The 12603-nt window shown below is 36.0% G+C and overlaps 1 protein-coding gene across 3 annotated transcripts in view; it reads left to right on the forward strand.

Moving 5' to 3' along the window:
- LOC138167030 (bifunctional heparan sulfate N-deacetylase/N-sulfotransferase 3) overlaps positions 1-11367 on the forward strand; it is a 233962-nt gene extending 222595 nt beyond the window's left edge. For 2 of the 3 annotated variants that reach the window (XM_069095589.1, XM_069095598.1), the window contains exons 13-14: positions 5173-5275; positions 7420-11367. In XM_069095589.1, the coding sequence (XP_068951690.1) occupies positions 5173-5275; positions 7420-7539 (223 nt within the window). In that variant the 3' untranslated portion in view covers positions 7540-11367. The remainder of the gene's footprint in view (positions 1-5172; positions 5276-7419) is intronic. The other variant, XM_069095607.1, reaches the window with a different exon arrangement.
- Positions 11368-12603: the final 1236 nt, after the last annotated feature.

Consider the following 12603-nt stretch of genomic DNA (forward strand, 5'->3'; position numbering starts at 1 on the left):
TCCAGCCTCGGTCTATATTACTCCCCTTCCTGCACTCTACAATCCAGCCAAGATGACCTGTGTTTTTCTTACACATAATGCAGTACTTCATGACATTGCTCTGGCCTTCACCTATGCCTGGAATTCCTTATGCTCCTCACTTTGACCTCTTATAGTCTCTTACTTCATTTAACTTAAGAACTGCCTTCTACACCTCCCTGCTTGAAATATTGGCCAACTAGGAAGGCAGAGGCTGACAGATCTCTTGAGCTCAGGATTTCTGAGCTGTAGTGGGCCATGCTCATCAGGGAAGGTCAACCCTAACGTGGTAAGCCCCCAGGATCTAGAGGCTACCAGGAGTGAATTGTCCCAGGTCAGAATAGAGTAGATCAAGGCTCCCATGTCAAGCATAGTATGACCATGGTTAGTCCCTATGGCAAGATAGGAAGACATAGTCTTAAAATTAATTGTCTGAGTAAATGATTGTTAAATGATATCCTTAATGGTTAAAATGTGTTTTAGTGCTTAGATTTTCAAATTTGACTTTTTACCTAGAGGCATCTAGGTAGTAAAGTGAATAGGATACTGGACCTAGAGTCAGGAAGACCTGAATTCAAATCCACCCTCAGACTCTTTGTAGCTATATGACCCTGAGCAAGTCACTTAATTGAGGAAAACAAATGGTATGGAAGTGCGGGAGAGCTGTCATGCAAGTTACCATGTCTTGGTCCATAATATATTCCTTCTTCTGAGTAATCGTGTTTTCAGTTTCCTTATCTGTAAAATGGGGACAATATTGCCATCTACCTACCAGGGTAGTTTTTATAGTGAAATAAGATAATATTTATGAAGTGTTTTGCAAACCTTAAAACACTGTATAAATACTAATTATTGTTTTTGTTACTCATGATATATAGCTCAAGATAAAAGTCTTCTAGGAAAATACAAAGAAGTAAACTAAAACCAAATTTACTGTATTGTTTTTTATCATATATTAGGAGAGGCATGGATGTTATTAATTTTTTAAAGACCTGTTTTTAGGAATCAGTTCAATTGAATAAATGAGGACTTTGGACTAACTGACTTCTAAGCCCCATATTAACAGCCCTGAATCAATGGCACTTTCATTTCTGTGACATTTATCAAGTACTTGCTGCTTGTAAGGGGTTATTTCACAGAGTCATATATCAAAAGCTGGCAGGGAAGTCAAAGGCATTTAGTCCGACCCACCTGATTTTAATCTCTTCCTGTATCACTGCCTTGTCATGGCAGAGGGGCTTGTGTAGCTCAATGAAAGTATGAGCTATGCCATGCAGAGTTACCCAAGATGAACAGGTTGTAGTGGAGAATTCTGACAAGTGATCCACTGGAGAAGGAAATAGCAAACCATGCCAGTGTCTTTGCCAAGAAAACTCCAATATTAAAATGCTTTAAAACTCAAAAACTTGTGGAACTGAATGTTGTAAACTAAAAATAAATTTAAAAGGAAAAAAAAGGAATCAGACCTAATGTTATAGAGTGAACAAAAGTTTAGGGTGAATAATAAATGAAAAATATTTTATTAAAAAATACTTTAGGGCGGCTAGGTGGCACAGTGAATATAGCAACGGCCCTGAAGTCAGGAGGACCTGAGTTCAAATCTGCCCTCAGACACTTGACACACTTACTAGCCATGTGACTTTGGGCAAGTCACTTAACCCCAATTGCCCTCCAAAATGCAAAAAAAAGAAATACTTTAAAACATATTATATCTGAAGATGAGCCCCTCAGGTTGGAAGGGCATGCTATGGTCCACTGGGTCATGAAGAGTCTGACATGACTGAATGACTGAACTCACCTCTCTTTACTGATGAGGAAGTTTTATCATTTGCCCAGGGTCACACAGAAAGTAAGCATTGCTGTTATTGAGTAGTTTAAGTCATGTCCAATTCTCTGTGACCCATTTTGGGGTTTTCTTGGCAAAGATAATAGATTTTTCTGTCAGATTTTTTTCCCCAAACTAAAAATGACAGTTGTTAATCAAATAGCTTCTTTTTCCTTTTTTTTTGAGTCTGAGAAATATATTAATATTCAAAATCATGAAAGCATATTTATCAAGACAAACACAAAAACTAGAGCTGTAGTTTTATCAATATGGGGAACTCCCTACACCAAAACAGTAAACAAATTGTAGGAAATGTTCCAAAGTACATAGGATGTTAAATGCCTTACATGTAAGGTCAGTCACAGAACAAGCAAATGTCTATCATAGGACAATTTGAACCTAGGGTTTAATAATCCTGCTTCTAAAGACAAAAAAGATATCTAAGCCATTTTGTACCTTCTCTGAGTAACATTCAAGTGTTTTGTATTTTTCTTGTTGCTGGTGAAAAATGTCTATGCCATTTGCAATTCATCATTATTGAATTTGTCTTAAGACACTAAGTAAGGTGTAATATTTCTATTGAAATGCTATCTAAGCTGCAGATCATCTCACAAGTTTTACCCATGTGACTCATATGAAGAGAAACATTTGACTACTTTTTCATTTTAATTCTGATGTGGAGTTTAATTTAGCTTAGAGACACATATCTATGAAATCAAAGAATTACAGAATTCGGAACAAAAAGGCCTTCAGTGACTGTCTTGTTTAACCCATCTACAAAAGACATCTACACTATAAAATACCCAAGTAGTGATTGTTTATGCTCAACATAAGTTCTCCAAGGAGTGGGACCCCAAGACCTCTTATGGCAGCCCATTCCACTTGTGGACAACTGCAATGGTTGGAATGCTTTTCCTGGCTTCAGGTCTAAATTAACCCCTTTAAAAAGTACTACCCATTTTTCCTACTTTACCCTCAGGAGTCAGAGAGAACAATCTAATCCAGGGGTGGGGAATCTGAGACCTTGAGACTACATGTGGCCCTCTAGGTTTTAAAATGTGGCCCTTTCACTCAATCCAAACTTCACAGAACAAATCCCCTTAATAAAATTATTTGTTCTGTAAAACTTGGACTTGGTCAAAAGGCTGCACCCAAGGACCACCACATGTGGCCTCAAAATCACAGGTTCCCCACACTGATCTAATCCCTCATTCAGATGACATTCCATCAAATTTTTGACTCTAGAAATCACATTACATAGAATCTTTTCTGTGGGCTAAACACCCACAGTTCCTTCAACTGATATGCACATGACATGGAAAGCTTTTCACTGTCCTTTTTGTCATCCTCTGGACACTCTCCAGCTGTTCAACGTATTTTAAACTATGTTTCCTGGAACTTTTCACAATACTCCAGATGTTTCTAAGGTGTCAGAGTATAGGAAAACTGTCATATTCTATAGTCGTCATTCCTTCCTGGCTTCCTGTGTATATTTCTAAGGGGAATTGTTCCGTAATGTTTATTATGGAATCAACTGACTGAGTTCAACTCTAAGTTTTTTATCATGTGTATATCTGACATATGTCAGTATTCAATTTAAAAGTTATCTAACAAAGTTATAAAGACAATTATTAAATCAATAGCACACTTCCAAAAACAGCATTTTATTAGCTGCTGTCAGCATTCAACCTTGTGCCTTGGGTATTAGTTCATTTTATTTTAGAACATTTTTCTGAATTAATGGTACTTCCATCATGTATCTAGCAGGGGACCTACATGATATAAATGTATCTGCCTCATTTAATTGAATAAAGTCATAAACAAGAAGAAAGCATGCTGACCTTTTGATGATCATGGGCAAGGGAGGTTGAATAAGGTACAATTAATTTTTAATACCACCTCATATCTCATGCAGCATGAAGACAAAAATGTCAATGTTATTTTTTCCCTTATGATTCCATTCAGAAAGTGAACTTTGCTACTTAATTGTTCTGTTATTTTAGAATTTAATAGAATGTCTTGAATATACTAGGCATTCCATTAATATTTATTTTTAATAGAATTATTTGAAATTTAACAGCCTTATCTTTGGACATTATTGCTTTCTCAAAATCAGAGAAACTATTTGTAAAGGGAGGGAGAGTGACAGAGAGAGACAGACAGACAGAGAGAGAGAGAGAGAGAGAGAGAGAGAGAGAGAGAGAGAGAGAGAGCACTTTAGGTGGAAGGAAAAAACAAATTACACTAAACGGGACAGTGACAGTAGCTGCTAAAAGTACTTTGCTGCCCATTAGAAACTCATCCCATTCTCCTTAAAGCAGAAGTATTTTTCCTTCCTTTTGTTCCTAGGCTATATTTTGGGCCCACCTGACTCAGAGTGAATGCCACTAGTTAACTTTCTCTTTTGACCAGCAACCCTGAGGGTCTACCGTTTCCAGGTTGATTCTTTTTTTTTTTTTTAAGTTAAAGGGGATATCCCTTGACTCACTTCTTAAAGATACCAATTCACCAAATGGGTGTTACCTCACTCAAGGTTAGAACCTGAAAAGGCCTTACCCTAAAAGAATCAGGGTCTCCCATTGTATCCTGGGCCATCTCCAGTAATCGAGAGGAATATATGGCCAAAGGACCCAGATGGCTCTGGAAGAGAAAGTGAGGCTGGTGAACTTACACAACCCTCCCTCGACTCAAATCAAAGTCAACTGCAAGTCATGTCATCATTTCCCCGATGCCGTGGTCCTCTTCGAGAACAAAGGACAAACACAACACATCAAGCTCTTGAACTTGATGAATCTGTACCCAACCAGCCAATAGCAATAACAGTAATCACAGCTCAATTTTACATAGTGCTCTAATGTTTGTTAAGCACTTTGCCTTTATCACTTCATTTGTTCTTCACCACAATCCTCTGGGGTAGGTGTTATTATATTTGCATTTTCATGCATGAGGAAATGGAGACTGAAAAAAGTTCCATGACTTGCCCAGAGCCACACCATGAGTGTCTGAGGCAGAACGAGGTTTTCATGAATCCCAACTCCAGGGCTCTATCCTTACAAAACATTGCCTTCATTGCAGTCCCATGAGATAAATGAGTGCAAGCATTATTTTCCACATTTTGCAGATGAGGAAGCTTAGACTCAACTAGGTCAAGTGATTTGATTGCACACTTGAACAACTATTAGGAATAATAGTTCTAACAGGAACCAGACCAGTGCTTTAGTGATCACAGCACACTTTCCCTTTCTTTCCAAACTCAGTAACCAGTGAAACAGGTACATACTCTTTTACCACAGGCTGCAAGCTGACGATGAAGTTCTTCTGTGTTTCAGATTTGATTCACACAAAGGTTTCTGGTGTCAGTTATTGGAAGAAGGTAAAACCAAATGCCTTGGGAAGAGCAAAGGAAGGAAGTATCCCCCAATGGATTCTGAGGTAAGGTGCCTCTCAACCATCATGGGGAATTATAATGGCCTTTTACCTCTTCCCTACTTTCCCTACCCCAGCCATATAGCTTTTAACACATAACAGAATAAAGGATTAAAATAACCTTCTGCCTTTGTCAAAGTGAAAATGATTTATCTTGACTGGTGCTTGGATGCCAACCCCCTCTGTTTGTTTGATTTTGATTTTCTTCTGTTACCCATCATTGAGAAAAGTTAAGGAAATGAGACAACTTGCCCTATTGGGTTAGCAAAAGATATTGATTCTGAGACAATTCAGAATTCCCTTCCTAAAGGTAAACTGGCTTCACCTGAAACTTTCATGCATAAAGTAATTAACTGAAAATCAAAAGAGGAAGTATATTGTTTGAAGAGAAATACCATCACAATGAGAACCAAATAATTTTTTTTCAGTTCTTTTTGCTGCCTGGTAGAAAATCACAGAGATTAGAATACTTGAAAGTTTAATCAGGTCAGGGTGAAATGAGCTGAAAGAGCCAGTTTATATCCCATATAACAAACTTATCATCTAGTAATTTAGGGACTAAGGAGAATGGAAGAAAATCATTATGTTTTGGTGAAGTTATCCAGCCCATAGCAATGTACCTGCAAAAACAAAACGAGTTAATCCCCCAATAATGAGACAAAGTCATTATATATCTGCAAGTTGGCTGGTTCAGCAACAACAAATATTAAGATTTGCATTTATTTTATTGCCTAACTTCTTAGGACTTACTAAGAAAAGCAGAAAAAATAATCAGCATAGTTCACATACAAAAATTTGACCATGTGATTTTTTTAAAAAGTATGACCTGGGTTTATTTCCATTTATGATCATATCCTAGCTTTGTAACCCTGGACAAGTCACTTAACCTCTTGGTGCCCCAAGCAACTGTCCAATATGATTAAGCTGAAAAGCAGTTACATATCTCCATCGCTGGAGGGGCCCTTCCCATGAAGAAATCATTATACCCTTAAACCAAAGAAATACATATGGATATAGACATGCATGTGCATTTGTTCCACATACATATATAGTAACATATAAACATACCTTTTATACATACAAAAAATAAATTTCTCCAGTGTTTATAGTATAAATATCATTAATTAAAAAAACTTTTTTTTCCATTTTATGGAAACTGAAAATACTTGAAATATACTACAAGATATGCTTCTTGCCATTCCTGTCTAACAGAAGAACATTCACATATAATATAAAGATGCTATCAGTTCAGAAAAACCCCAGTACCCTCTTCTTAGCCTTAACTCTGACATAACCTTCAGAGAAATCAGTTCTCCCACAACAACAGAAAAGGTATACTTGAGAATATAAACTGGGATTACCTGAAAGAATAAATTGGCTAACCACATGGAAATTCTGCCTAGATAGGATCCAATATTTGGAGTCCCTGAGTTCCCATAGCCATGGTGTTTAATACACAGTAGGCCTTTATTAAATGTTTATTCGAATCAACATTAAAAACACAGATAAGAAGAGATTAATGTAGGTAACTACAGCCATATTAAATATGAAGTTGTATTCCACTTAATAATAATAGCTTACATTTCAATTAAATATATTTTATATTCAGTATTTACATCAATAGTTCACATGCTAGATATTGACAAAGGCCATAAGTACAACCTTTCCAAAGTAAAAATTACCCTTAACATAGGAAATACTTGGGCCTGGTCAATGAAGAGAAATATCTGACAGACTGTTTATCAAAGTAGATCACTTAACTTGTTTCCCTCAGTTTCCTCATCTGTAAAATGGGGATAATAATAGCACCTAATTCTCAGGATTGTTGTAGGATCAAATAATGTAATATTTATACAAAGCATTTGGCACAGCTTCTGGCATGTGATGGGCATTAACCTTAGTATAAAATGGTCGTTACTGCTGTTTTCATTGTTACTTTCAAGACCCAGGGCAAGCACAGTACTTGTATTAGTCAGTTCATTTAATAAGTACCTACTCATAGTACCAGATTCTGTGGAAATAAGAATAAAATAAATGAAACAGCCTTTGCCTTAGCCTGATGAGGCATCTGAGTAGGTCTTAGTGGGAATTAAATATATTTTCTTTAATATGTATTTTTTATCTCTTTCTCTCTCCTCCCTTTACCCCAGTGTAGAACATTTCTGTCAAGCTACTATCGTGATCACAATGTGGAACTATCCAAGTTATTACACAAACTGGGGCAGCCGCTGCCAGCCTGGCTAAGACAGGAGTTACAGAAAGTGAGATAGCATCAAGAGAAACCCTGCCCCCCCACCCCCACTGAGAATATTTCTCCCATGCATCATTCACCTTTGCTGAAGCCTCCAGAAGATATCAAAAGGCTATTGTAACATACACTTCTTCGGAAGAGAAGAAAGAATGAAGTTTTTCTTTCCATGTGCTGGCATGTGGACTATAAAAATGTATATGTCTTTTCCAACACTTGAAGCCTATGGCCTTTGTTTTACACCCTGTCTGGGCCTGTGGAATAGTTGTAGACTATTGTACACTCATGTGGAAGTCCATAACAACTGATATAAACATTCAAAGCAAAGCTGCAGAATGGTCCAATTTCATATTAACTATTTAAACTTTTTATATATCAACTAAAAGTATGGTCTTGTAGATTTTTTAGCCCATCGTTTGCCTGCTCATTCTTTTTCTACTATTTGATGATAAAGTGTCTTATAAAGCAAAAGAGAAAGAAAGTTCACCTTACAGAACAAAAATGGCAAATGACTACCACCTTTGTTAAATGTTGGCCAAATTTTGAACCAAGTGATATGTTTTGAAAGAATTGAGAATGGTGATTTGTGCTGTATCTGAGAATGTAAGTATTAACCATGTTGTCTTATCTGCATCACAAAGAAAAATCTAAATGCTACACCAAGGAGAAGAAGAAAATGAAAGAGAGAAAAAGAGATAAAGAAAAGGAAGGAAGGAAAGAAGGGAGAAAGGAAGGAAGGGAGAGAGAGGAAGAAAGAGAAAGAAAGAAAGAAAGAAAGAAAGAAAGAAAGAAAGAAAGAAAGAAAGAAAGAAAGAAAGAAAGAAAGAAAGAAAGGAAGGAAGGAAGGAAGGAAGGAAGGAAGGAAGGAAGAAATAGAAAGGAGGGAGGAAGGAAGGAATGAATAAAGGAAGGAAGGGAGGGAGGAAGGAAGGAATGAATGAATAAAGGAAGGGAGGAAGGAAAGAAGGAAGGAAGGAAGGAAGGAAGAAGGAAGGAAGGAAGGAAGGAAGGAAGGAAGGAAGGAAGGAAGGAAGGAAGGAAGGAAGGAAAGTGCTATATACTTGATTCAATCTTGATTTAATCTGGTCAGTCCTAACTCACCTGTTTTATACATTTGTAATTTTTGCACTGAAAGACAGTAGAATAGTGTCAATGAATATTTGATTATAATCAGCCCAGTAAGTGGTTATTCAAGTTGAATGATTCTTCTAAAGAGGGCTAAACTTCTGTAACTATATACTGTATCACAGCAATATTCATATATCCAGAGTGCTGTGAACTGCGAATCCTACTCAGATGGTCTTCATTTGTTCAATACTTCTCATCTTATATATCACATCTATAATATATGTCATCTCCAGCACCAAACTGATAAATACTTTCATATTTGTTTATATTCTCCATTACCAAACCTATTAGAGCCAAAGATAGGGATATTTCCCTACAAAGAAATAACTTTTAACTGTTTAAAGGAAAATTATAATCTGAAAAGACTTTTGGAGATTTCAAGGTGAAACCTTGTGACTTCATGGTTTATAAGTAAATCCAGACAGTAAATGCACATGAACAATATGAAATGTGCAATCATATTTTAATACAAGGCAAAAGAAAAAAGAAACATTTGCTAATACCATGGCTTATTCTTTTGAAAGTTCCATAGAAGACAATCCAACTCAATGGAGTTAAACTATATTTTTTAACTGTACAGATGATCAATTAAATATAAAACAAGAAATCAGCAAAATGTCATCTTTATTACCTAGTGTTAATCATTTTATTGCATCATCATATTACACATATATGGCAAAGACAAATGGAGAAGGGTGGGTAACATTCAAATTATATTAATAATATTTAAGGAAATAATTTTAGGCCAATAATAATGAGCACATATCAAGCAATACAAACTGATTTTATCACATTATACCAGCTGTTTATAAATTTCAGAAATCAAAAGGAGAGGCAGTATTGCTTAGTAGGTGAGTCTTGGAGTCATTTAAGAGCTGGGCTCTTAATTCCTCCCTCCTATTCATACTAGCTGTAAGACTGCACACACACGCACAAACACACGAGTGTGTGCGCACAAAATCTCTGTGTCCCCAGGGAACTCTAAGACAAAATGGTAAAGGAATTACTGATCTGTTTTGCTTTGGGGAATTCCCACTCTGGGAGTTCCCTGCACCAGTGAAAGTATCCCCAAAAAAGTGATTGAAGAAATATTGCTTATTAAATAAGAATATTGACTAAGAATTCATTCATTATTTGTCCATCTTATTAGCTTGGAACATAATTGAATCAAAAGCTTTGATAAATGAGGCAGTTCAGAGAAAGCAGCTGAAGATTTCATAATCAATATAATATGTGATTATAGATCTAAGTAGTTATTCCCTAATTAGTAAGTAGATTGTGGGATTCTTGTATTTATATTGTCTTAATAGTAAATGTCTTCTGCCTCAAAGATATTAATAAGATAATATACTTTGGACACCATCAAACATTCACATACTGTAATGCTTGCCCCAATCTATCATGCTGAAATTATTAATGCAAAGAATTGGACAGAAAATAAAAAATAACATACAATTACCATTATTAAAAACCTTAATAGAAAAATACCTGTCACTCATTTTGTTCAAAATTTCAGAGAGGCCATGATTTTGACTGAAATTATAAGTGTTATTTTCTTTGAAGTAGCTGTGGTCTCATATATTCCAGGCAACTATTGTCTTGTTTTCCCTTGAGTGTAAGACACTACCAGTGATGATTTTGAAACTACCTTGTAGATGAGGTTAACTAAAAAGGAATACATAATATACATACACATATATAACATGCATACATACATACATACATACATAGGAATATGCTCTCGGGCTGTTCAGTGAATTCGAATCTCAGTTTACCATCTAGATTTCCAATAGAATAATCAAAAGTAATTGATTTGTACAACATTCAAACTCTCCTCTCTAGCTCAACAACTTTGAAAAGTGTTATACATGTGCATGCCACCAAATATGGTGGTACACACTCGTAATCCCAATTACTGAAGAGGCAAAAAACTGGTTGATGTCTTGAGTTGAGACTTCAGAGCTATAGTACAAGTAGCACCATTTGGGAGTCCACATTAAGTCCTGCTCCAATGTGATAAGGCCCACAGGTGACAACCATATGAACCTAAGGAAGGAAGGGTGAACTTGTCCAGGTCTGTAAAGGAAACTCCCTGAAGTAGTACTGGTTCTGTGAGTAGCCTTTGCACTTTTAGCCTGGGCAATATGGTGAGATTAAAAAATAGCTTACAGTTTTCTAATTTTGACTAGGTAGATGAATTTACCCAACTGACTGCCCTTTCATGATACTTAATGGTGTCTTGTGAACACAATAGGGATCCTCATAATCAACAACAAATCAGAATTAATTCATTTAAATGCACATGAAATATGTTATTAAAAAAAACAACAGGAAAAAATTAAGAAAGGCTTACTGACTGCTCAGTGTATCTTGGACAAAAGTACAGTCCCTGAAGGACAGGCATACTTTAAACATTATAAATAGCAGCTGGATATATCATTCTTAAATAAATACACATGAGAAAAGGATGAAATGAACTGATTTGCAAACTAGCTTTGTACAGAATCCCCTTTTTCATTGCTTAAAATATGAAACTTCCTCAGGAAGAAATGAAATAGTTATTTCAATGTTTATAGCTGTAATATTCTTGTCATTCACATTGAATGAAAATCACTGGAAACATTTTTTTCTCTAAGTTTTTTTTTTTAATAAAAAACCTGGATATTATTCTGATAGTGGCATGATATCTGCTATGTACAATAAACTCTGATAATAAAATGTCTTACTATGGTCTCCTGGCTTTATATTAATAAATTATCTTTTCTATTGTTGTTTTTTTAACTTGAACCTTATTGGCATAATTAAAAATGCAAGAGATTCATAAATAGGTCATTATAGAAAATAAGTACTACTGATTCAAGTCTAGTACCTGCTTCCTGAAAGATTACGTACTTCCTGAATTACTGGATCATAGAGTCACATGCGCAGAAGAGATCTCCAAGGTCATCCAGAACTGTAAAATCAGTGTGATTATATGAACTTTCAGGAGATAAACATCAAGGTCTGAGCAAATAACTAAAAGCCACCTCCACCACGAAAAAAAAATAATATTTGGGCCAATCTTTTTTTTTAATTAATCAATTTATTTTTCATTATATATATATATATATATATATATATATATATATTTCAACATTCATTTCCATAAGATTTTCAGATTTTTTCCCCTTCTCTCCCCTCCTCCCACCTCAAGACAGCATGCATTCTGATTACCCCTTCTCCTAATCTGCCCTCCGTTCTTCACTGCCCCCCTTTCTCTTATCCCCTTCCCTTCCATTTTTCTGTAGGGCAAGATAGATTTATATACACCATTGCCAGTATATCTTATTTCCCAGTTGCATGTAGAAACAATCTTTAACATTTGTTTTTAAAACTTTTGAGTTTCCCATTCTTTCCCTTCCTCCCTCCCCACCCACCCTCATTGAGAAAGCAAGCAATTTGATATAGGTTATACATGGGTCGTCATACAAAACACTACTGTAGCAGTCATGTTGTGAAAGGCTAAATATATTTCCCTCCATAGTATCCTGCCCCCTATTTATTCTATTCTCTCCTTTGACAGTGTCCCTCTTCAAAAGTATTTGCTTATGATTATACCCTCCTCCCATTTGCCTCCTTTCTATCAACACACCCTTAGTTATCCCCTTCCCCCTATTTTCCTATAGGGTAAGATAGATTTCCATACCCAACTGAGTATGTATTTTATTTCCTCCTTAAACAAAATCTGATGAGATTCATTTATTCCTTCCCTCTCACCTCCCACCACTTCCCCTCCATTGTAAAAGCTTTTTCTTGCCTCTTTTATGTGAGATAATCTACTCCATTCTACCTCTCCCTTTCTCCTCCCAGTACATTCCTCTCACCCCTTAATTTTATTTTTTAGATATTAACCCTTCATATTCAACTCACTCTGTGCGCTCTCTCTCTCTCTCTCTCTCTCTCTCTCTCTCTCTCTCTC

The sequence above is a fragment of the Petaurus breviceps genome, unplaced genomic scaffold (genome assembly GCF_028583685.1).
Source record: "Petaurus breviceps papuanus isolate PSGF00001 unplaced genomic scaffold, PetGlider_PUasm1.0 126, whole genome shotgun sequence".
NCBI classification, from domain to species: Eukaryota; Metazoa; Chordata; class Mammalia; order Diprotodontia; family Petauridae; genus Petaurus; species Petaurus breviceps.